Source organism: Cibotium barometz, chromosome 13 (genome assembly GCF_041138505.1).
Source record: "Cibotium barometz isolate CiBa-2024 chromosome 13, ASM4113850v1, whole genome shotgun sequence".
Classification (NCBI taxonomy): domain Eukaryota; kingdom Viridiplantae; phylum Streptophyta; class Polypodiopsida; order Cyatheales; family Cibotiaceae; genus Cibotium; species Cibotium barometz.
The window spans coordinates 55698996-55726098 of NC_141058.1; the positions used below are offsets into that span (position 1 = coordinate 55698996).

At 41.5% G+C, this 27103-nt stretch overlaps 1 protein-coding gene across 9 annotated transcripts; it reads right to left on the bottom strand.

Annotated features, from left to right (window-relative positions):
- Nucleotides 1-18900: 18900 nt before the first annotated feature.
- LOC147632869 (uncharacterized) lies at nucleotides 18901-25573 on the bottom strand. 9 transcript variants are annotated; one of them, XM_086807767.1, is made up of 6 exons: nucleotides 25351-25519; nucleotides 24688-24833; nucleotides 23951-24177; nucleotides 23141-23872; nucleotides 22285-22452; nucleotides 18901-21932 (listed from the first exon to the last, which is right to left on the bottom strand). In XM_086807767.1, exons 4-6 carry the CDS (start codon nucleotides 23720-23722, stop codon nucleotides 19278-19280), a joined length of 3405 nt encoding a protein of 1134 aa, XP_086663893.1. In that variant the 5' UTR covers nucleotides 23723-23872; nucleotides 23951-24177; nucleotides 24688-24833; nucleotides 25351-25519; the 3' UTR covers nucleotides 18901-19277. The 9 variants fall into 9 exon arrangements, with proteins under 9 accessions (XP_086663893.1, XP_086663895.1, XP_086663889.1 ...); XM_086807769.1 differs by lacking the exon at nucleotides 24688-24833 and adding an exon at nucleotides 25219-25283; XM_086807763.1 differs by adding an exon at nucleotides 25219-25283 and having other exon boundaries at nucleotides 23141-24177.
- Between the last annotated feature and the right edge of the window lie 1530 nt (nucleotides 25574-27103).

Sequence of the window (27103 nt, forward strand, 5' to 3'; positions counted from 1 at the left end):
GTTTTTCGCCCGTGAGGTTGCAAATCGGCGCATCATCGCTTGGCTTCTTTTTTGATTAATTTACAAAGCTAGTTGCTCACAAAACATGTAGACCGTCAATTATAGGATTTTTGCAGCTTGAACCTTTGCAAAAACTGAGCAAACCACATGAGGTTTTTGGCTATGGGGAATCCATCTGTACAGTCAGATCTGAAATTCATGAAGCTTTGAGCAAAACCACTTTTTGATGAAGAAGAATGGTTTTGGAAAGAGGTAAGTGGGTTTGAGAAGTAGAGCTAGTTTGAGAATTTGAATTTTTGGTTAAAGACCACAAACCCTTCTTTTGCCCGCTGGTTAAAAGCCTGCAACTTTCTTGAGAGTTGTGTTGATAAAGACCTTAACCCCCTTTACACAAATCTCCTAGCCCAAGCTCTGATACCACTGAAAATGGAATCGTTCTCTAGGATAGCTTGTGGAACACTTGAGAAATTCAACACATAAATTCAACCATGAAAACACATGCTTTGCAGGTTTCAACAAAATCAAATAAATTAAACAAAAGCATAGCAAACATAATACTTAGCTCCAAGACAAACATGCTGGGTGCAATCTCCCCCCCCCTTGTGCGTGGCCTTCCCCACATAAGAGTATTTTTATTAGCTTTTTCACCAATAATAGGCCATAGCTCCCAAAAATATACAAAGTATGCTTTTAGAGAGCACGACACTCTTCCACAGCAAAAATAGAGTGTCCCAAAAATTAGGGCTAGGGTAAAGCCTTTAGGCTTTAATAAATTCAACATTATGAATGTATTTTTCCCAATGTATCAAAATGGAAAAATCAACTACTAAGGTTACAAGCAACGCTTGTAAAAATAAATATGATGCGCATAAGAAACATTCTCCTCGACATTATTCATCAATCCCGTAATCTTCATCACCTGAAAATATAAGCCCAATTAATAATTAAATTAACCCCACAAATATTAAACAGGCACAAACCATCACCAACTCATGACTACCAGGCGTAAGTACCCCAGGAACCACCCTGCCATACAAACCTAACTGAAATAATCATCTGACATCTGATGGGGATTCTACCCCTCCACTCGCAAATTTTTACCCCCATCAAGTGAGTGTGACGGTGTGTTGCCACTCGGTCTTTTTTGCATAGTGCCCAGGGGGTCCCCTATGTAGAAAAGAGTAGGTTTGGGTGGGACATCACCCCCGTACGTTGTCCAATGGGGGAAAAACTTTGCAAGTGGTTCCATGGGGATACTACCCCTTTAGTTGCAAAGTTTCACCCCCATCAAACGTTGGATGTGTGTGATGGTGTGTTACCACCCACTTTTTTTGCATAGTGCCCAAGGGGGTCCCCTATGCGAAAAAGAGCACATTTGGGTAGGACATCACGTGTGTACGGTGTCCAATGGGGGTGAAACTTTGCAAGTGAGTCCATGGGGTTTCTACCCCTCCACTCGCAAAGTTTCACCCCTATCAGATGTCGGATGGGGGTGACAGTGTGTTGCCACCAGCTCTTTTTTGCATAGTGCCCAAGTAGTTCCCTATTTAAAAAAGAGAGGGTTTGGGTTGGATATCACGCCTGTACGATGTCTGATGGGGGTGAAAATTTGTAAGTGGGTCCACGGGCTTGCTACCTCTCTATTTGTAAATTTTCACCCTCGGATGTGTTGGAATTAGGGTTGCAGGAAAGCACACAAAGCTTGGAGAAGAAGAAGCAAGAATGCACACAACACAAAGTGTATTAGATTGTGTCAATGTACAAAAGATAAGTTAGCCCTAGTAGGATGGGTGTATATACAAGCCGGGGGGAAAAACTTCCTAAAGAGGGAAAAAGTGCCTCGGCGGTCCTAAGTCTGTTCACACACATCACTGCCTATACATATATGGCAACAAATCCCCCCTGGGAGTGATGGTGTGAACGAGAGCTGGCACTCATGTATAGGGGAGTGCCATGCCCGAAGTAGATCAGTCCACAAAGGGGAGCAAGCCCAAAGCTTTGCGGAAAGCTTCGAACTTCTCACGAGGAAGCGCCTTTGTGAAAAGATCGGCGAGGTTGTCCTGTGTTGGCACATAGGCCAAGCTGATCTCTCCTGCTGAGAGTCTCTCCCTGACTTAGTGATAATGCACCTCAATGTGCTTTGTGCGAGCATGAAAAACTAGGTTTCTCGCAATTGCCAATGCGCTCTGACTGTCAGTGAAGATAGAGGTGGCAGACTCCTGTCCAACACCCAAGTTAGCCATAAGCCGTCTGAGCCACACACACTCAACCGTAGCTGTGAAAGCTGCCCTGTACTCAGCTTCACAACTAGAAGTGGCCACAGTAGGTTGCTTCTTGCTCAACCAAGATATGCATGAGCTACCGAGCATGAAACAAAAACCACTTGTGGACACTCTTGTGTCATAGCAACCAGCCCAATCTGAGTCCGAAAAAGCATGTAAATCTGGCGGCAACGATCCCCCCTTGGGATAAAACAACCCAAGATGTATGGTACCACTCAAGTAGCGAAAGATGCGTTTAACTGCCTTCCAATGCTGAGACCCTGGGCTATGCATAAACCTGCTCACCTGTGAGACTGCAAACTGAATGTCCGGCCTCGTAATGCATACATAAATGAGGCAACAGCTGTCTGATAGAGTGTGACATCAAAGTGATCTCCAGCATCATGAAGACTCAACTTCAAACCTGTCTCCATTGGAGTAGCAATAGGCTTGCAGTCTTCAAGGCCAAATCTCCGCAACAATGTCTCAATATACTTTGTCTGACACAAAGCAATACCTCCATCACACTGCTTAAATTGTATCCCCAAATAATGATGCAAATGCCCCAAATCTGACATCTCAAAAGAGGCATTCAAATCAGCCTTAAAATCAGCAATATGACTCTCATTTGGTCCTGTGAGCAGCATGTCATCGACATAGAGAGCAATGATTAGATGTACACCATCCACACGTTTAACATACAAAGTGCTTTCTGTTGGACTATTCTGAAACCCATGTGCAGTCAAATATGCATGTATCTTTTCATACCAAGCTCGTGGAGCTTGCTTTAAACCATATAAAGCCTTTTTCAACCTGCACGCTTTGTTTTCCTGCCCTCTTTGAACAAAACCACGAGGCTGCGATACATACACCTCCTCATGCAAATCTCCATTCAAGAACGCAGTCTTTATGTCCAGCTGATGTACATTCCAACCATTATGAGCTACCAATGCACAAATGCTACGAATGGTAGTCATACGACAAGTGGGAGCAAAGGTCTCATCAAAATCAATGCCCTTTTCTTAAGCATAACCCTTTGCAACAAGTCTAGCCTTATAGCGATCAACACTGCCATCTGGCTTTCGTTTCAACTTAAAAACCCACTTACATTCAATGGCCTTTTTACCAATAGGCAAATCACACAAAGACCATGTACCATTCTTGATTATAGCATCATATTCACTTTGCATTGCAGCCAACCAATTTTCTGATTTTTGTGCCTCATCAAATGAAAGAGGTTCACACATACTAGACACAGCCAAAGCATAACAATCTGATGCATAAGAGGCATGCTGAAAACCTGAACGAGTACGACTAGATATAGGTGCATCAATTTTACTATCAAGCAAGGTTTGCACTAGCCATTTAGGCATACCTCTAGCTTGCTCATTTTCAGCCCTATCCTCAGAAATTACATCCTGTAAATCTACATCAGAAATAGGCTGATCTATGATGTCGTTTGAAATCTGCATAGGCTAAATATTTGCCTCATTAGGACTTACATTTGAATTCCCATCTGTAAACAGAGGCAACAATGTATCAAATACATCTCGTGAGCTCACACCTGTCTCTTTGGTACATGATAATAAAGGCTGCACAGCATCTTCCACAAAAACAACATCTCGACTAAAAAAAAAAAGCTTTGACTGTGGATGATACAATCTGTAACCCTTGCTCTCAGCACTGTAACCAACAAAAATGCATTTGACAGCCTTATCATTCAATTTTTTACGTTGTTGCACAGGCACTAAAGCATAGGCCAAGAAACCAAAGACACGTAAGTGACCAATAGAAGGCTTCCTGCCATGCCAAGCTTCGTATGGAGTAATAGACTGCAAGGCCTTAGTGGGACACCTGTTGAGTACATATGCAGCACACATGACAGCCTCAAGCCAAAACGCATGTGGCAAAGCTTGGCTCTTGACCATACATCGTGCCATCTCCATAAGTGACCTGTTTTTCCTCTCAGCAACACCATTTTGCTGAGGGGTATACGGCACTGTACATTGGTGTTTTATCCCACGACTAGCTAGAAATGCATCAAACTCTTTAGACAAGTACTCCCCCCCTCGATCAGAACGGAGGGTGCCCAAAGTACAATTGGATACATTTTCAACCATAAGAAAAAACTGTTTAAAGCACAAAAACACTTCCGACTTTGCCTTCAGTGGATATACCCATGCATGCCTCGAGTAATCATCAATGAAAGTCACGAAGTACAAGTGTTTACCAAATGACGGAGTTTGCATAGGCCCACATACATCACTATGTACAAGTTGCAATTTGCGAGTGGCCCGCACAGAACCATCCTTTGGAAATGCAGAATGCTGCATTTTGCCCAAAATACAGCCCTCACAAACATGTTTCAATGGTGCCTCAAGAGGGGGCAATGAAGCAACCATATCAAATTTCTGCAAACGCAGCAAACTAGCAAAGTTCAGATGACCAAAACGAGCATGCCATAGTTTTGCATCTGAAATTGCCTTTTCATCAGAAACTGCATTTGCCGAATCTTCCACACACTTGTCATAAGAATTGAGCCTATATAGCCCACGAAACAAGGTGCCAGATGCAATAATCGTATCACCAGAAGTCAAATCATGAACAGTACATCTGTCATCCACAAATTTGACTACAAATCCAAGTCTAGTAAGCGCAGAGACAGACAATAGATTCTTCTTTATCCCTGGCACATACAAAGCATCTGAAAGTGTGAAAGCGCTGCCATTTGCAGCAGTAAGCATAATTTTACCAACGCCCTTCACTGGGTAAGAAGTATTATTGGCACATGTGACAGTATTCCCATTAGAGACAGCCTCAAGACAAGTGAACATATCACGATGCGAGGTAATGTGCTTTGAAGCACCACTGTCAAAATACTATACATTAGAGTCAACAGAAACTGCCAAACATGCATCATGTACAGATGGGTCATACTGGCAATACACGCTAAATGCCCATTCTGTATCCTGCACAACATTTGTAGAATCTGCATTTGTAGAAGCATCCGCTATTGTGGCTGTATTTGACTCTTTCTTCTTTGCCTCTTTAGCCTTTAGCTTAGGGCAATTCTTAATGACATGATCATTTGCCTTACAATAGTTGCACCTGGTCTTTTTCTTGCCTTTATCAAGAGCCTTCTCAGACTTATTGTTGCTACCTGTGGAAGGAGAAGAAGTTGCAGACCTACTAATAGAAGAAGAAACAGTGGAAGGGACTGCCTTACCACTTCTTCTCTGCTGTGCTGGGCAGCAATAAATGCTTGATCAATTGCACGTTGCCTGGCCCTGTTTTGCCTGGACTGCGCTTCTTGCAAGAGCTTGTTGACTAAAGTATCATACTTGACAGCATCAGGTCTGTCCTCATTAAGAAGTCTCCACGTGGAAGCAAAAGTCTGATATGTCTCAGGTAAAGCATCAAGAACAGTCTACACAAGAGAATGATCGGGAATAATCTCACCTGCAGAAATCAACTGTTCTTTGAGATCTTTAATCTCAGCAAGAAAAACATTCATGTCATCATCTTCTTGCATAATCTTCAATTCTAGCTCTTTACGCAGGTAAGCGATTTTTGCCTCGTTACGACCTGCATATAAACCAGCCAGAATATCCCAAGCCTGTTTTGCTGTTTTAGCTGAACGAATATGTGGGGTGATGTTACGTTTGATAGAAAGTGCAATCAAGGCATAAGCCTGCGCATCTTTACCATCCCAACGAGCTTGTTCAGCAGTGGGTAAAACAGCAGCAACAGTAGAGCTGCTAGAACCTGCAACATCCTCAACAGATCCTACATCCACAGAACCTGGACGTGCTGTCTCCATCCAATTTGTCATCAGCAGATAACATGCGAAATACATCATTGCTGTTATCAGCCATGGCTACTGACTGAAACTGATGCAAAAGCTACCTGTAATGAAGCAAACACTGAACAGAAAACAACTTGTGCTATGTAGCACGGTCCACAATAGAGTACGTATGCCTGTTTTGCAGAAAACTGCACTGTCGAAATTTCTGCAGAAAATGACGAAAACACCTGTGCAGAACTTGAAATGCAAAAACGGAGCCCGAAACGACCTCAGATGCAATTTTTGAGAACGCTTAGCCCTACGGGCTAGTTTGCAGAGGTATAGGGATCTGGAAGCACTCGTGAAAGCTCACCTCAATCGGAGAACGTGAGTCGGAGGATGCTGGCAGCGTAGCCCTGGGAGCCGATGCCTGCTCTGATACCAATTGTTGGAATTAGGGTTACAGGAAAGCACACAAAGTTTGGAGAAGAAGAAGCAAGAATGCACACAACACAAAGTGTATTAGATTGTGTCAATGTACAAAAGATAAGTTAGCCCTAGTAGGATGGGCGTATATACAAGCCGGGGAAAAAAACCTCCTAAAGAGGGAAAAAGTACCCCGGCGGTCCTAAGTGTGTTCACACACATCACTGCCTATACATATATGGCAACAGGATGGGCGTGATGGTGTGTTGCCACCTACTCTTTTTTGCATAGTGTCTAAGGGGTCCCCTATGCAAAAAAAAGAGCAGGTTTGGGTGGGACATCATCCCCGTCCAGTGTCTGATGGGGGTACTTTGTGACTGGGTATAGGGTGATACTCCCCCCACTGCTGGCAAAGTTTTACTCCCATTAGCCTGATGGGTGTGATGGTGTGTTGCCACTCGCTCTTTTTTGTATAGTGCCCAAGGGATTCCATGTGCAAAAAATAGCAGGTTTAGGTGGCATATCACGTTTGTACATTGTCCGATAGGACTGAAACTTTTCAAGTGGGTCCATGGGGCTCCTACCCCTCCACTTACAAAGTTTCACCCTCATCGGATGCCATGTAAGCGTGACGGTGTGTTGTCACCTGCTGTTTTTTGTATAGTTCCCAAGGGGTCCCCTATGCAAAAAATAGCGGGTTTGGGTGGTACATCACACCCGTATGTTGTGTGATGCGGGTGAAACATTGTAAGTGGGTCCATGAGACTTATACTCCTGCACTTGCAAAGTTTCACCCCCATCATATGCCATGTAGGTGTGAGAGTATGTTGCCACCTGCTCTTTTTTGCATAGTGCCCAAGGGGTCCCCTAGGCAAAAAAGAGCGGGTTTGGGTAGGACATCATGCCCGTACGTTGTCCGATGGGGGTGAAACTTTACAAGTAGGTCCATGGGCTTGATACCCCTCCACTTGTAAAGTTTTATTCCCATCTCATGCCATGTAGGTGTGATGGTGTATTCCCACCCGCTCTTTTTTGCATAGTGCCCTAAGGGTCCCCTATGCAAAAAAGGGTGGGGCATCACTCTCATACATTGTTTGATAGGGGTGAAACAATGTGAGTGGTTCCATGGGGTTACTACCCCTAAACTTGCAAAGTTTCACCTACATCATCGGATGCCATGTAGGCATGACAGTGTGTTGCCACTTGCTCTTTTTGCATAGTGTCCAAAGGGGGCCCCTATGTAAATAAGAGCGGGTTTGGGTGGGATATCACGCTTGTACAGTGTCCAATGGGGGTGAGACTTTCCAACTGGGTCCATCTAGCTCTATCCCTCCATTCGCAAAGTTCCACCCCCATCGGCGGATGGGCATGATGGTGCGTTGCCACCCGCTCTTTTTTGCATAGTGCCTAGGGGTCCCCTATGCAAAAAAGTACGAGTTTGGGTGGATATCACACCCATACGATGTTTGATGGGGGTGAAACTTTGTGAGTGGGTCCATGGGGCTACTACCTCTCCACTCACAAAGTTTCACCCCCATCAAACACCGGATGGTCGTGACGGTATGTTGCCACCTACTCTTTTTTGCATAGTGCCCAAGGGGTCCCCGATGCAAAGAAGAGCGAGTTTAGGTAGGACATCACACCCATACATTGTTCGATGGGGGTGAAACTTTGCAAGTGGTTCCATGGGGCTACTACCCCTCCACTCACAAAGTTTCACCCCCATCAGATGCCAAATGTGCGTGATAGTGTATTGCCACCCGCTCTTTTTTGTAGTGCCTAAGGGGTCCCCTATTAAAAAAAAAGGAGGTTTGGGGGAAAATCACGCACATATGGTGTGTGATGGGGTAAAGCTTTGCGAGTGGGTCCATGGGCCTACTACCCCTCTACTTTTGCAAAGAATCACCCCCATCGAACGCCATGCAAGCATTGCCACCCGCTCTTTTTTGCATAGTGCCCAAGGGGTCTCCTATGCAAAAAAGAGCAAGTTTGGGTGAGACATCACGCCCGTACGATGTCTGATGGGGGTGAAAATTTGTGAGTGGATCCATGGGAGACTACTACCCCTCCAGTTGGCAAGTTTCACTCCCATCGGACGCGGGATGGGCGTGACAGTGTGTTGCCACCTGCTGCTCTTTTTTGCATAGTGCCCAAGGGCTCCCCTATGCAAAAAAGAGCAGGTTTGGGTAGGATATCACGCCCATACATTGTTAGATTGGGGTAAAACTTTACAAGTGGGTCCATGGGGCTGCTATCCCCCACTCGCAAAGTTTCACCCCCATCGGACGCCGAATGGGTGTGACAATGTGTTGCCACCCGCTCTTTTGTGCATAGTGCCGAAGGGGTCCCCTATACTCGGGGGGTGCACTACTAAGAAACCCTATGTATCACGTGTCTTCAAGGGGTATTTAAAAAACCCCTTACCTGCAAATTTTTCATGAATCAAATGACCCCTTTTTTTTATGGATTTATAGGTTTTTTTGCAAAATTGATTACAAAAAACCCCTTCTGTAAATGTATTTCTATAAATTTACCTTAAAATTTTGAATTAAAAAACCCCTTCATTTGAACTCGCGTGGTATACTTACAAATTTTTAAGTGAACCCCCCCTACTCCTATGCTGCAGAAAAGAGCATGACACCTTACATATACAAACTTTATGAAAATACAAAGTGGCAAAATAACATAGTCCAATATGTAAAACAAAATGTGATACAACTAGTGGATGTCATATATAGAAACATGATGTCACAGATACAACTATATGTAAAACTGGTTGATATAAAAACATGATGGGATATACATCTACATGATGGCTAATCCTTATTTGAGAGGACCTGGTAATCTCTAGGATGATGTGCCCGTTGCCTCCTCCTTGGCTCCTGTACAACCCATTGTGCAATGGTCCTCTAAGTGAGATGCTCCTCTGCGCCATGGCTCTCAGGAATCACCACATGTAGCAGCATCTACAACCTCGAGTCCCAACACAAACTCGGCATATAACTACTATGCAAAGTAGATCAGAATCTCATGATGATTGGGTAGAGCACCATAATACGCCACATATTGTGGTAGAATGTGGGCTACCATAGCTGCATGGGTGCACCAAGCTGCCTTAAGCGGGCCATGTAGTCACGACTTGCCCATCCTCATAATTGAACATTTGTAATGTCGTCTCTCTGATAGAGGGCAGTCGGGATACCTCTCGATGAGACAAGCCGCGATGTACCCATCCACCCTTCTTTGTCTAGCTATGTTGTCAAAGACTCTATGTTGTCGAGGGAATGTAGAGTCTCTAGCATGCTATCCAACATTGCCAACAAGATGCATGGTGGAGGGATGTGGATCTCTTTATCTGTTGAGGTGACTGCATGAAACCTCTAAGAGTGTGATGATCTCAGGGATGGTCTCTGAACATGCTCACGAGCCATGATAATAACTTTGGGGTGCCACGTAACCGAAAGGTCATCTCTCTCTCTCTCTCTCTCTCTCTCTCTCTCTCTCTCTCTCTCTCCCTCGCTAATTCTCAATAGTTTTTTTTCACCCAAGTGAGATGACTTTGTTAAATTGTTTCTATTTGATTTTGCGTTTGATGATTGATATGCTAGCCCATTCGGTCTTCGTACACGCTTAATTATATTCTCTCTCTCTCTCTCTCTCTCTCTCTCTCTCTCTCTCTCTCAAAAACCTCTCCCATTCTCTATCTTTCTCTCACCCCTCACTCCTCTCATGTTCCATGTTTCTTGGTATTCCATGGATAGTTTTGTATCACCCAAGTGAGATGACTTTGTTTTGTTTCTATTTTATCTTCTCTATCTTACTAAGATATGTCCATTGGGTATTTGGTACACGCTTAATATTCTCTCTCTCTCTCTCTCTCTCTCTCTCTCTCTCTCTCTCTCTCTCTCTCAACAACCTCTCCCATTTTCTTTCTCTCTCTCACCCCTCAGTCCTCTCATGTCCCATGTTTCTTGGTATCCCTCGCTCCTCTCATGTTCCATGTTTCTTGGTATTCCACAACGGGATTCCATGAATAGGTTCATATTACCCAAGTGAGATGACTTTATTTTGTTTCTATTTTATTTTTTTCTTTGATGATGAGATATGCCATTTCTTTCCCTCTCTCAATCTTTTTCTTTATTTTAATAGGGGCATACAACGAGTGAAAAAAGAAAATGGATTAATTAGTGAGAAGGAGATGCTTTTTTTTTTTCATGTTCTTTGTAAGGTTTTTAACATTGGTTTTGAAAGATTATCAAACATCGCTTGTAGTTTCAAATAGGGGCCAAAATAGTTTCCAATGCACAATATAGCACATACAGCTTGGCTTGGGAAATTGCTTTCTCTCTCTCTTCCCTCCTCGTCTGTGTCCATCGGTTTCACAGGCAGTCGTGTCTCTCTCTCGCAGCATTTATTTAGCCTGTGTCTAGTTGAGGTGGGTGCAGTAGGTAGGCAAGAAGGTTGAGCGATGGCAAGTAGAGTTGTAGGTAGAGGGTCTTGCAAGTGGGAAGGCCCAAGGAGTGCATCCAGTGAGGGCGAGGTGGGGAGGGAGGGGCTGGCATGTCTGTAGGGATGCATCCTTACCTTAAACAAGGTTTAAGGGTGGGTACAACTGGCACCAAAATGTTATATTAAGGTTTAAATTCCTATGGAGTTGTAATGGCATTGGTTTTTCTAATTCAATGGTATCTATGGGTTAGTGTGATCATTACTCAATGCATGGCAATGCACGCATGCTTGAGATGATATGCCCATTTGCCACATCCCCATCTAGAATCACAATGCCATTTGCAAGCAAGTAATCTGTAGCGTGTTGGCGTGTTGAGGAAAAGCTTGTCTTTATACTATGCATAATGACTCTACTTTTTGAAAAAATCTTCTCTCTCAATTAACTTAGAAAGAGAAAGACAAAAATAAAACAAGAGATGTTTTTCATTTATGATGACAAAAAATCCCATGGATTCAAAATTGAGAAAAAAATATAAGAAGTGTCATGGTCGGAAGTAAGAAGCCTAGGCTGCAGGCGAGGGAACGCACACGATCGTAGGTGGCCTTTGCTTTTCTATAGTTTGCAGATAGTTCATCGCATTAATTACCATATTCATCTCAAGCCCAGTTGTTGAAACCCTATTCATTGCGTGGAGTATAGCCGATAACCCTATTCCTACGGGGCTACCTCTTTGTAGTAGTAATTTCTGCCGTTTGGCCCAGCAGACCTACAAGTGCACAGCTTGGCGCAGAGATGCTATGAGGCTAAGCAAGGCCTGCATTAGGGGTGCGCCCAAAAGCTATTTTGATTACAGGCCTACGAGTGCACTTGCAGAGATGCTACGAGGCTGAGCGAGCGCCTTCTCAATGATGTTGTTGGCCCTCAAAAGGAGGTTCCCCAAGATAACCAGGAATTGATATGCTAGACAAAATTTTATTTGGTTTTCTCTATATTCAAATATTATCTCGCCCCAGATAAAATTTGAACATAAATCTTCTGAGGAGACATGTTCCGTTTGATTATTTGTCACATGAGTTTTTTTTTTTCATTTCTAGTTTCTTGGTCTCGAGATACATAAATTGATATTCTTTCAAGCATTTTTCATTTTTAATATCTCGCTCGAGATACATAATATTTGAATTTCGAGAAACATTTTTTATTTTTCATTTCAGTATCTCGCTTGAGATACAATATTTTGTTTTCGTATCTCACCCGAAATACAATATTTTATATTAGTATCTCGCGAGAATACATATGATTGGATGTGGATTAAGCAATGTGAATTGATGTAAAAGAATGTGGAATAACAAGAAATGATGTGGAACAATGTGGAAAGATGAGAGTTCGTTAGAAACTGTATTTATGACCTGTTTTTAAATGACTGGTTTATGTCAAGAATGCTGGGGAAGCATTTTGACCATCTTGTGAATAAGGTCATAGAGACCTAAGTGATAAAGTTGCAATAGCTGACAGAGAGTCAACGAAGGACGTCTCGCGTAGCAAGGTTGACCGAGGTCTTGACCAGCCTCGGTTTGATTTAAATGGTGAGCTTTTGGTATGTTGGATGAGGGACCAAGGAAGCCGCCTATGAGTGAAGCGCTAGGTGACCTGCGAAGAAGGTGCCTAGAGGGTGCTGACCATACGGTGCTCGGGCTCGGGGTGGCCAAAGATACCCACACGGCATCGAGGAAGAAAATGGAACAAGGAGTTAGAGTTGCTTTGTGAACTCGGCATAGATCTAGTTGATTGTCCTTGCTAGTCCTCAACGGATAAGTCCATGTGGCTCTTTTATATGGATCTGTTGGTTGATCTTGCTGATCTTCAACGGAGAGTCCATCTGGATTTTTATAAGTGAATATATTTTCGGGTACTATGAGCTAGGAACTATTGAAAAGGCCCCTGAGTGAACAGGTGGTGAGCGTTCTGGTTGCCAATGATGCCATAGGTACACCGATGAAAGAATGATTGAAAATTAGAATTCAACCGGATATTTTTGAGGATTATGATCAGTGATACTATGGTTTCATTAAAAGATTGTTTTAAAGACAGGTGAATTTGTAAAATAGCTGAATTTGTGAAACAGGCAATTTTATATTGGGTGTGTAAGTGGTGTGACTATCTTGAAGTTCGCTTGAAGCGCCAGCTAGGGGGCTTGGGAACTCTTTTCCCTGCTGGTACCCGGGACAAAACTTAACCAAATTCCTAAATGGATCCTATCACTACAATGGTTGGGTGGTTGGCTAACCCATGGGACTTAGGCTAGATTGATGGATCCCTAAAATAAGACTCAATTCTGTTATGGTACGATAGATGAAGTAAATCCCGGATAGTCCTTGTTCTATGGAAAAGAATCAACGGCTGTGTCTCTTGATGAGAAAAAAAGCGTTGGTCTCTATGATCCAAGTACAAGTCTTTTCCTTGATCTGATCATGTGACTTACGAGTTCGGTTGGATCAATTTGGTTAGTGAAGACCTTGACTACGCTAGAATAAAAATATCCTGGAGGAATCGCCCATGCTTTTTGGGCAAGGGAAGTTTTTCCGTGTGGAAGAACCGAGGGATTAGTCTCTTGTCTGAATATCCGTGGGGCAAGGCCCCGAGTGAGAGACTCTGTCCCCTGCGGCAAGAAGTGCTACTTCCGTCGCTAGCACCCCTGAATTTATTGTGCGGTGGGGGCAGGGATCTTTTAACATAAAGATAAGAGTACACACTATATGGGTTAATACTCAACTACTACAACATATAAGGGTCGGTCCATAATGTGAACTCGCTGACTAAATGAGATGGCGCTATAACTATGCCTGTCTCTAGTAATCCAAAATGGCTGACACATAGCCTATCATCCCACTGGCCGCATATCACCCATAATCTCACCAACCACGCCAGTAGTGTAGATGCGGAAGCTATCACCCAGGTGGGTCATCAATATCTGTTGTAGCGCTAGTTGAGCTCGATATCTCAACACTCCCCCTTGAGCTCAACTCCATAAAGAGAATGTGGGGGAGAGGGAGAGCTTCAAACCCTAGCAAGTAAACACACACACACACACACACACACACACACATACACACACAAGAGAGAGAGTAAGACACAAGAGAGAGATGGATAGCTGAATTTTTTTCTATCTTCTTCTTCTCTACTTAACCAACATAACATAAAGATAAGAGTACACACTATATGGGTTAGTACTCAAATACTACAACATACAAGGGTCGGTCCATAATGTGAACCCAACTAAATGAGCTGGTGCTATAACTATGCCAATCTCTAGTAATCCAAAATAGCTGTCACACAGCCTGTCATCCCACTGGCCACATATCACCCATAATTGTCATGAGAATATATTTTAAGTCCTCTTTAAGAATATTATTTTCCTCTCTTGAGTAATTTGGGGACGCCTAGGTTACCTTTGCGTCATGCCGGCTAGGTTAATATCGTGGGTGATACCACTATAAATATTAATACGTGCGGTATATGACGTATGCTTCTAAATGCATCTTATGCTTGAGTGTCCTACAAGACACTCAAGCATCAGATGGATGCATTCAGATGGATCCAATGCTATCTTGTTGGACATGAGACTGTGATGCCACATCAAGGTCAACAAAGTACTTGTTGAAGATAGCATTGGATCCATCTAAATGCATCTTATGCTTGAGTGTGACTCAAGCATAAGATGCATTTAGATGGATCCAATGCTATCTTCAACAAGTACTTTGTTGACCTTGATGTGACATCACAGTCTCGTGTCCAACAAAGAAGCGCCAAACTTAGAGGGCGTACCAAAAGGTGGAGAGGCACCAAAGATAGGAGTGTCCACCTCATTGGTGGCGCCCAAGGGTTGAGTGACAACCGCATGGGCAAGGTGTAAGGGAGGAGTGGCAAAGGGCTCAAAATAGTGTGAAAAAAGAATTGTGGGAGAATGAGGAGGAGAAGGAGGTGGAGTAGGGTCATGGGGAAGAGATAAACAATGGGTGGAGGGAGGAGATGACGCCTCATCAAAATTGAACCTGCCATGCATTACAATGCTCGAGCCCTTAATTTGTGCTCACAATCTCTTATCCTCCGATCCTCCATGCGAACCCTTGGCCTTGCTCCTCACATGAATAAGGTGGATCGAGGGATTTCGTTTGCCTATTACTTTTTCTACTTCTACGACTTTGTGAATCCATGCTAAGAGGTAGGAAAAAATAGATTAAGCATAAAATTGAAGATCATTATGATTAAAGTAATACTAGAACAAGATTAACATATGCTTGGAATGGAGCCATCCAACTCCAAAATTGGTGAAGCTCTAAGAATGAGGGTGACTCAAAAAATTGGGATGTATATACCAAGCTAGTTAGCATTTCATTGATTAAATTAGATTATGGATAAAATCTGGATTTATGTCAATTTATCTAATCTTTTTAAAGATAATGATAAATTTTAATAAAATACTTAAAAATAAGTATAACTTTTAAAAATGATAAGTTAATTAATTATTTTAAATAATAAATATTTATTCTTATTCATTTACTAGATAAAATTTATATATTTAATAGAGAGAATTTATTTATTTAATAAGTAATATTATAATTTTTCTTGACCTATTTATAATACGTATTTCAAGTTTTCTACAAAAAATATTTTATAAAATATTTATTTTTTGTTTAATAGTAAGAATTTATTTAATTATATCATAATATTTACTTGAATAAAGATTTAAAAATTATTTATTTTTTAATAATATCTTTTATTTAGTGAATTTAATAAACGAATATTTATTTTTTTGAAACAAAAACACCAAGCAAAATGACAGTGAGATAGCGGGCGCTTTGCCATGTGGTAAATTTTGGTTAACATGGAACCTCCACGTGGACATTACTTATGCTCAAAGGTGAGGTGGCAATGCCATGCATGTATATGATGTGCCATGCCATGTAGGCAAAGAAAGTCAACCAAGTTGACTGTGCTGAGGTGGCAAGATGACATGGACATTCTTGATTATGTGGGAATGACATGTATGCATGTGATGTGGCATGTCATGTAGGCTTAAGGGAGTCAACCTTGTTGACTAAGTTGAGGTGGCATGATGACAAGGCATGATGATGAGATGGCAAGATGCTTATGTGGACTCTCCTCCATATGATGTGGCATGTACATGTAGGACTAAGACTATGTTACCATAGCTCAATTGCTTGACAAATAGCATACTCTCTAGGTTTGGTGAAACACCAAGCCTAATAGGCATTCTTTGTTTTAGAATTTGGGCGGACAAAGAGGGAAAATTTGATTAAGATGGCTAGAAAATGGGCTTCCCTTACTCAAATTCACTCCAAATTTTTTGTTAAATTCATCATGACAACAAATTTGATCCACAAGAAATTGGAGTATAATGAGGGTCGTATTAAATTTATGTAATCATGACAACAAATTTGATCCACAAGAAATTTGAGTATAATGAGGGTCATATTAAATTATTAAACTTATGTAGGCCCTCTATATACTGAGTGAATTTTCTACAGAAGATCGAAATAAATTCTTGAAACCGTTAAAATTGCACATGGATATGGTCACGTTCTAGACATATTTGTCCAACTTCGCACCGTTGAGCTTCACATTTACCAAGATCTTAAATAAAAAATCAGATGTTACTTTACAATATAAAGTGGAGAAAAGATAATTATAAAAAAATAGTTAAACACCTTAAAAAATTCCCAATAAGTCTAGTTAAGCTCTATGCAATGTGTTCTTTTCATGTACTAATTGGGACGATCATTAGAATTTGGATTCAGAAGTACAAAGCATTTTATGTGTGACATATACTATAGTAAAGAAAGTTGGACAATGCAAATACCAAAACTTCAGTGCAATGAAATAATCCTTAAAATAATTTGGATTTTTGATCAACAGCGGGTGCCACTATATGTATAATGTGTCCCAAACACTATGCCACTAAATTCCAAACATAACCACCAATAAGAGATTAGACCTTTAAGTTATGGAGATGCCTGTTTTCAAGCTACCTTCAAGAAGCCCAACTATAAAAAGTGGTGCCCCTTATCTTGCAACCACCATATAATCACTTTTTTTTGTGGTGGAGCAATAAAGTATATTTTTAAATTAAGTGTATAGTTATTGAATGTACTATTTATCTTTAAAATAGTGTCATATCATTCTCATTAATTTTACATCATCTCTAATATAATTTTATAATATAGGATGAATTGGTCCACAGACTCCCAAATCTACCCTAAAAAAAGTTTAAAATGTTCATTGCTATTTTTACTGTTACTTTCATCGTTATGTTCGTTGTTAGTTTCGTTTGCTAATTCGTGTGACCTGTAGCGCAAATAGTAAAGCAATAGAAAGCATTCTAACATTTTGGATTGTTTTATGCATTATTTTTTTGCTATTGTGCTAGTTGGCCTGCCTCTTATACTGACCAATTTACTCCCTATTCCAATTAAAAATGTGAAACTCTCACGTTTTCACCTTCATCACAAGTGAAAAACACATCATCCATGGGTAGTCTTATGTGTACATTGGATATGCGTTGTGCTCTTGCATTTTCTCGATGATTGTTATCTTATGTTTATTGGATCTCCTTTACCTTCATTGAATATAATATTTAATAGATAGATCTTGATATATAGAGAGAGAGACACTATGATTAAAACCCATAGAAAGATGCTAATATTGAAACCTAGTAGATATAAATGGAAAGAGATTACACAAAAATATTTTTCTAAGTACCAAATTTACATCATGGATATTACTACGAGATTGCTTCACCTCATGGAATACATTGTCGTAATCTATGCACATAATTGATTTTTTAAAAAAAACTAAAGATTTGTAAATTTTGAAAGCCTCTTCTATACTGGAGGACAAAGAAAGAATCATAGAGAACTGGTTTCTTATCTAGATAGGAAGAATGATGTAAAGCATAGAGAAGTGGTTTCTTATCTAGATAGGAAGAATGCAAAATAACAGAGATGAGTGGAACAAAGAGACATGGTTGCATATCTAGATAAAAAAATGCAAAATAAAAAGATATAAGTGGAACAAGTCATCACTCCCTAGAAATGGATACAATTAAAACATACAATAGAAACATCAACTTATAACAAGGATTGGAATCAATTAACATTGTTCAAGTAGTATATAGTATAACACTCATTTTCTACACACGTTTAATAAACATGCAAACTTGCAATTTGTCCTCTATAGTAGATGGTTATTGATATTGATGGGAATTTAAAGACGTAGAGATTGCACATATAGAAAGATATTACGACACATATCCTAACCCACTAAACCTAGATAGAAAGATGCCACTAAGAGGTTACTCAAATTAACTACAAACCTAGGTTGTTGTATAATGCATGATCAAAATTACCTTGTTTGAATCATCAACATGAGCCATACTAGCAGGGATTTCACTGACGTAAACGAGAACATATGAACATGTTAATATCTTGTGATCACATGTTATATTCACAAAGCTTTCACAAGGGCCTAAAAAAATTATCTTTGTCGAGCATAAAAAATCTTCTTAGGTGGCCCACTGACCTGCTATTATGTGAAGATGGTAACATGAGAACATGTGAATAGCTTATTCCCATGTGTAGCCAAGCTTTTAAGGGGTTCCCAAATAGCAAGTGACCTGTTATTTTGTGAACGGTAATATAAGAACATGTGAATAACTTGTTCACATGTGTTATTATCACAAAAAATCTTGTGATCACGTGAATATTAAATCCCTGCATACTAGCATCCAAAGATATGCAAATTGAATTTGAAGTTCAAGTATTCAAAGGCAAAGAAACTAAATGCATATCGTTCGTATTTACTAAAAAAGGAAGAGAGTAGATGTTAGAAGGGCAAAGGTTACAACACTCTCATTGAATGGGTGGATTGATTTGTGTTAAAGTGGAATAGTCAGAGAGTACACATTTTATGGAAAAACTCAATATAAACAAAACTAAAAAAGTAAACAACCAAAAGAAGCATATAACGCAATGCAGTTGTACATAAGGGATATAATAAGAAGAAAAAGAAAAGGGACAGTGGATATGGTATATGTCGACTATAAAATAGGAGGGAGTTTGTACGAAGAGTGGAAACAATGTCAAGCTGACAGTGTCATTATGTTGTGTATCCTGGTTACGTATTAATACTAAAACTCCTCTCAAAGGAAAAAAACAATGGCAAGGTGGGTGGTTTGTAGCTTTGTTATGTAAGAGATTGCCATACAGGTCTATCAGTTTATTATGAAGATAAGACTGTATGGGTGTGTGTAAGTGTGTTGGGAGGGGGGGGTGTGGCTCCTTTATCTCAGCAACAAGTGCCCCATGGATTTGGATGTGTCCCAAAAATCAATGAGATTCCAGGGGTTCTCCTCTTGAAGTAGCTCGTGGACAACCTTCTCAAGCTCGGTGGTGTGATGCAGGAGCCCACTCAATGCAAAGGCGAGGGTGCCGAGGGATAGGAAAAGAGTGTTTGAGAGGGTGTCAAGGCATGGGGGAGGGTTAGGGCCACTACATGGGTTGGCAATGCCTTGGCAAAAGGAGGGTGGTGGTGGTAAGGATGCCTCTAACGCTGCCAGCTCATATGCCATGTTGAAGGCGCCTCTCTCAAAGGCGTCCATGAAGCGTCTCTCCCTTTGAGGAGCGACGTCATCAAATTGGCAGTGCTTGAAAACCCTGCTATTTCTAGCGGTTGACTCAGCCATCATGAGGCTTTCGAGCTCTACGAATCTCTGCCCGGCCTCCAAGTCAGCATTGGCTGCTGCCAAATTAGCAGCAGATAATGCTTGTGGTGTTTCGATTGGGACAGCTTGTTGTGCTCTGACGGCCATCACTTTGGCGAGGAATGCTAAAGTTGGCACCACCTTTTGCTCCATGATGGTCATGGCTGCCTTTAGCTGAGTTTGTAGTAGCCTATCCATGGGGATCTTAGTTTCTTCAGCCACTTGTTTGACCTCTTCCATTGCTGAGATAGAGAAATGCAGCATTTCCATTATTTTCCCTTGCTCCTCCATCACCTTTGAGAAGATTCTAGCAGGAAATGGTGCAAACCAGAACTGTGGCTCTTCTGCTGCCTCCTTCACTAGGTCATTTTGGTGTGAAATCACACTTCTTAGCTTTTTCTCCTTGCTTTTCAACTCATCAATGGCAGCAGACCCATTGCAGACATCACAGTGCCGGCTCGAATATGCATCAAAGATGGCAGAAACAAACTCCTGCAGCTTGCCTAGCCCCACGATGATCTTGGGCTTGACCATCGATGCTGCCCTGCGTGGAAACACAAGCATTTCCACAATGAGGAAGCTTGCCATGCCCAAAAAGGCCTCCACTATCCGGATGACAGTGAACTCCTGATCAGTTGAGTCCTTATTGGTTCTAGCAAGGATAACAATGGCACCTGTAAAAGCAGAAACAGCTCCAGCATAACCAAATATTTTGCTCTGCCTAAGAAAGCTTGTGAAAACGACCCATGGAATGAGGGCAAAAAGCCTCATTACAGGAAAATTCACTGTGGCTAGAACCACCAAAAGCCCATATATGGAGCCAGAAACAGTGCCTAATGTCCTTAGCACTGCAATTTTGAAGGAACCCCCCTTGGCAGGGCCTGTGAATCCCAAGGCCAGGGTGATGTCTGCCCAGTAACCCTTTTTGTTGTTGAACCAAAAACCCAAGAAAGCTCCTATTGCCATAGCCAGAGACATTTTGAATGCTGTTCTGAGTTGTTGCGGATGGAGTTTGAAGGAGAAATCTGTAAGACAAGATCTGCATCGCTTTTTTTGAGCCATCTCTTTGGATTGCATCACCACCGAGGCAGAGCTGGTGGTGCATTTTTCACATAGCTTTCGAAGAGGCTGATTTTGTGAAACTGCTGCATTTTGAGTTGAAGGAAGGCTAAGAGATGGAGGTTTATCATGGCTGGTAGAAAACTGTGTGTGGGCGTGGCCAGTTTGAAGAGAGTGGTGCTGAACAAAATGTTGCATGTGGGAATGAGGTTGGATCTGATGATCATGGTTGTACACTTGCACTTTAGAATGAGGAGCTGATTGGAGGTGAAGATCTTGGGCAGAAGCAGCTTCAAGCATTTGCACCTGAAAAAACTTAGATTGCTCAAGAGCCTTCTGGTTTTCTGAGCTCCAAAGAATTCCTTTTGTCCCCTCCACGAACTTCTTCACATTGAAGAGGAAGAAGAATGCTGCAGCTTGAGCTTCAAAGCTAAGAGATTGTGCCCCCAATGTGTCAGGCATCAAAGAGGAGTCAAAGGTGCCATCACTAGATTCCTGCAAGTGATGTTTCATGATAACGCCCAAGCTGCCTTGGCTGGGGTTACCGCGACCCATTGAGACCTCGCCAAGATCTGCACTTCCATCCTCTCCAACCTCGCCAGCTGCAATCCTATAGGCAAGCTCTTGCGTAGCGGCATTGCACATCATCTCCATCATTTCAGAGTCAGAGCATAAGAAGCTACCATCATCTTGATCGTTATGATGTGTGATATTCCCATCAACAGCATCATGTCTTTCATCATCCGTGTCACTATGACTTTGAGTCAAGACCTCCCCAAGGATGCTGCCCATGTTTGTATCGAGCTCCCCAGTAGCAAGGTACTCGACCTTCTGCCTTGCAGCCGAGAGTGCCTCATCGAAGCTGGACAACACCTCATTGCCTTCCTCGACGATGACCTGCCTATGGGTATGGCTGGAGGCGGACCGCTGCTTGATGTCAGTGCTTGCATGTCTTAGTGCCAAGGAAACCCAATCGGTAAGGTAGATTAATGAGTTCCTCATCATGTGGTGCAGAAGCCTCGTATGTTTATTAGATGCTGAAGAAGCCAAGTCTGCTTGCAAGGCCACCTCCAGGCCCACTAAAGTCTTCCGTAGAGAGGTTAAGCCTTTGGTCACACGCTGCAGGTTCTGAGAACTGCGGCATGGAAACCGCCGCGTTTCCCATCCCATGTCACCCTGAAAAGGCGAGGACTCAAATCACAATTAATTATTGACTATCAACTAAAATTTATAGCTTTGCATACTATATTCACATGTTATATATTGCAGGCAAAGCTGTAGTAGTATTGTGGCACTGTATAGTTATGGTAATTGGTAATAAACACTAATTGGTAAGGCCAATTACAACTATTTCTGTATTTTTTAAACGAGTATATACTCTCTTGAATTAATAAAGAATTAATAAACATCTAAACAAATTTGCGTGAAACGCTTGGTATGGTAAACACACAAATTGTGTATAATAGGAAATGCCAAGAAGAGTTAGAACTTACTAGGTTGACAAGATGGTATTAATTGATGAACTTACCTCAATGGAAGTGATTTCTGCGTGAACTGTGGAGCCGATCTTGGCTAGAGACTTGGCTTGGAGGTTGAGAGCTGAGGCTCGCGTGGTATCTTTCGCACAGAAGGCATCCACCAGCACCTTCAATCTCTCTGAGGTTATTCGCGCCGACAGTTTGGTTTGTGAATGAACCTGCGCAGAACATCACCAACTTACGCTGCATTAGTACATGGTAGTGTCAAAGAATTGAGATTAGTTACATGCACTTCGAAACTAGTTTAATTAATTAAAAAAATTTAATGATCCATGTTTATAATATTTTGCTTAGATTGATAATATTGTAATGATCCATAATTTATAATTTAATGATAGTTTCAATAAACAAGCTTGTAAAAGAAAGAGATCTCATGCATTTCGAGTTGAAATAAAGAAATAGGGTGAAACATTTGGAGAACTCGTGTTTAACGAAGTCGAAACTCGACATAGGTGTTACATTACTATCATACACTTTGTGGTATAAAATTAACAAGAACAAGTAGACCATATTGCATGCATTTTTAACCACTCCAGATGAAAATGATCACACATTTGTAATGTCATGATGGTACACGTTGTGATTAAGCAAGGGGTTAGCGTGTTTACTCCGGCCGTCCATTAATACATGTATTGTTATTAGCCCATTAATTAGTACTCGTAGTGATTTTAATCAACACGCTTAACAACACGTGGTGGTAGTTATCGACGCCTAATACACTCGATTATGATACAGGCATGCATGTCGAGGAGCCTGCAGATCAGCATGACTGATTATAGTTGTTTAGGAGATTAGGGCATGAACGATGATAAGATTAAGCAAGATAATAATATTAATTATGATTACCTGAAAGATGGCGAGGCGGGGGAGGGGGAGGAGGAGGGCGAGCATGCCACAGGTGGCGCCGACGATGGTTGTACCGGCAAGCTTGAGAGGAAAGAAAACCTCGTCCATTTTTTCGCGCTGCACTGCGGCAGTCACGTAAATTATACCGCTGTGGGCGAGGGCCACGCGCTTGTGGAGGATGTGGGTACCCTTAGGAAATGTTATGACGAAGGAGCTCACAGAGATGCAGGCGATGGCCACCCCGATGCTGCAGAAGTATTTGCCGGGCGGGAGTGCCTGCAGGACCAGCAGGCTGATGCCCACACCTTGGGCGGTGCCCGTGGCCACGGCTATCGTGTCCTGTAGGGCCTTGCCGAATGTGGACTCACCCACCACTGTGACCGCCATCACGTAGGCGAAGATGGGGAAGGTAACCCACTCTACGTGCATGCTGCCCACCTGTAGTATGAGCCCGGCCATGAAGCACGCCCACCCCGTCCTAAACGCCGCGCTCAGCCTCGACCTCCAATACACTTCCTCATGCATACTGTAATTCGACCTCACCAGCCTGCTTCCGCTACAGCTACTAGTCCACCACCCCATTGCTGCAATCTAATTATGTGGGTTTCACCAATAATCTTTCCAATTTTCAACACTTTTAATCCCGGCTCGACTGAACTTGGCAATAACGATTGGTGATATTAATATGAGTTTGTAGCACCCTTCAAACAAAGCATTTCTTGCTTTCTCCACCTGTCTTCTTAATCACCAGTATTAGCCACCATTAACCTCGTTAATGTCTCCTGCAATTTTTATCAATTTTTATCTCACCTCTTTGATAGTAATAGTATCATTCCAACCTCTATTAATACCATGTTTTCCACCTCCGGCCTTCTCCGTACTAGTGGTACTCCCACAAAGCTTTGTGCCTTTATACAGCCGTTGTTGGTATTGATGCCTTGATTGTGTGCCTATTAATATTATCACTGCTAGTGCTGATAATGCTTTCGTATCACTCCTCGCGCCTTTGCTCCAACCTCGGCAAAAGTATATTTAAGCTGTGAGTTCAAGAAATCAACAAAGAAAACTCATGAATGATCACACTTTAAAAATTCCGACAATTAAATGAGTTAAAGAAAGCAGCTAATTTAATGGCCTCTCTAATGCAGAACTTGAGTTTGGTGAGTACACGAAGCTGGGAAAACGAGACCAGTGGGATCTCCGATTATAATCAGAGGGGTGCCACAAAAGAGAGCTTTGTTGAAACAAGTTGCATGCAACAAACGGGATCTCTCTACTAGACAAATAAACCAATGGAAAAAATGGGTAAATATTTTGTAGAAGAAGAAGAAGAAGAATATGATGATTATGATGGAGAAGAAGCAGCTTTTACAAGAAAAGATTGTCCCAAATTTTATGATCAGAAACCAATTCACAAAATAAAGACCTGCGAGCTTCCCGCATAAATATATATAGAAGTGAAAGTATAACTAATAACTAGTGCCAACAAGAGAGACGTGGAACACACAAATATGAGTTGTTGAGCGTGTGCAAGAACTACCACGTGCCTTAAATTTTTTCCAGAAGTTACACAGGTGGTGGTGAAAAGGCAACCAAGCAAAATTAGCGCCTTCAGAAAAGAGACCAATAATAATCACTTGCAAGTCTTGCAGCTGCCCCTGCCTAAGAGTCGTGAACTTTCCAAACAACTCCTCTGCAAGTGTGAGTTCACATGACCATGAAACGCAACAAAAGCGTAAGAAACGTGAAGTCTCAAATTCTTGATGAAAAAGCATTAGGTTATGCAACAAAAAAGACGTGAAGTTTCATTTGTATTCTCTCACACAAAATTTGAGTGATGACAAATAATTCATTTTCTTTCCAAAGAAAAAAAGAAAAGGTGCAAACGAAAGACGTGGAAAAATAACGAGTTCGCAAAGTAGCAACATCCTTAGATTCAAAAACTACGCAACACAATAAGGTGATAATTGATTAATGATTTCTACATTATCAAAGGTCATGATTATTTCCATTAACAGAAATATTTCTACTAAATATATACCAAAAGATGCGTACAATCGTTAAAAGTTAGCGATTACCAAGAATTATATGTCATCCGCTATCAAGACGAATGGGGAGAAGAAAACGAAGACGTTAACTGCACCTGCAAGTTAACTAATAAACAGCCAAGGCCGGGGTAAGAACTACTTGCAAGTCAACTAGAATTATACCTCATGATGCTAGAGCTAGCTGCTGGCGCAGGTATATCGGTGGTGGTTTGAAGTTCTAAGAATCCAAGTGAACTACGACGTTGTTGTAGTGAATATTATGGTGTACTGCACGCGGGGCTTCCTTTATAGAAAGGCGCAGGATATTGCACTACAGAGCATCAGCCGTAATGAGGTACAAAGCTTGTAGCACGGCCTTTTAACAATGAGGTTCAATACCGTGCTTGAAAACGATCTATCGCCTTAAAAATTTTATTGCCTGCTTTGCTGTTCATTAATTATAATTTATTATATTTAACTCTTGAGTGCTTTTCATAATCAATCAATCAACAGAGCTTTGAATGGATAGAAAGCTTTGTGATATCAATAGGCACTCAAAAAAGAGGTCACGACTGATGGTGGTGGTGGTGGAGGTGGCGGAGCTCGGTCTATCTGCTATTACTGTAAAGATTTATTTGTTAGTGCCGCGTGGGGCCCCCAGCTGCTGCAATTACATTAAGCAGTAATAAGCAATTGACTTAATGTAAGAAAAAAAATTGCGCCAACTTAAGCACCGCGCGTGCCACCAAATAATATGATTTGACTTTGGATTTTATTTCCAAAACATGTTTAGAGCGGAAAGCTAACATGTGAGAAGGTAAAGCCGCCGCCTAATAAAGCTCTGTTGAATTGTTGCACTTGGGTTGGTAGACAGTTCGTGACCCCGCTAAACATAAAAACTTGTTACAATTCGCAAAGGCTCTTTCACAACATTTAAATTGGTATTTGTTGGTTGGTGACTGAACCTCCTTTAATTTTTGAAATTTTATTTTTTAAAAAATCAAATAATGCTTTTTAGGTCTTACTCACTGTTCACGGAAAACCTGCAAACAGTGACAATGAAACTACAAACATTTGGGGTTCACTTGTAATTGTAAAATTTATAATTTTTGTAAAATTGCATAAGTTGTGACCTGAAGTGAATCTACTTAATACTAGATAACTTTAAGGTTTTAGCTATTAATAAAAAAATTAGAAGGTTTTAAATGGTATCACATTTTAATTGGAATGGTTGAAGTTGTCCAATCAAATATGGACAAGTGGGTAGAGTAGGTAGGTGAAGATTTGGTGATTTTACTATAAAAAACCACACTTGGATTATCCCTCACAGTGTGCGGCCGTGCATGGTGAGAGTCTCACTCCAGGACTTGTACGTTTATAGCATTATTCCCTTGAGTTCCTCTTGTGAACATTCTAGCCTTAGGCAGTGTTTTAAGTGAATGTGTGAACGTTCTAGGGTTTTTGGGCTTTGGGTTTCCATGAACAGCGCTTTGTTGTTTAACACACGTTCTATTATTTCTCGCCTTTGTTGTTTAACACACGTTCTAGGGTTTCACTCTATGTGAACGTTGTTGAAGGGCCTGCTCTGAATCGGCTCCTTCCTCTCATGAGGGAGCCGTAGTCGAGCCCTAAATCGATGCAAACGCCTGCTTGCTATTGTTCCTCTCAATCGTTTGCTATTGTTGCATTTAATCATTTGCTATTGTTATAGGTGAGTTCGTTCGATTGTTTGCTTGCTATTGTTACGTTCAATCGTTTGCTATTGTTACAAGTGAATTTGTGAACGTTCTAGGGTTACTGTGAACAGTGCTTTGTTGTTTAACACACGTTCTAGGGTTTCTGGGCTTCCTCTCACACGAGGGAGTCGCAGCCGAGCCCTGTATCAATGCAATCGCATGCTTGCTATTGTTCCTCTCAATCATTTGCTATTGTTGCA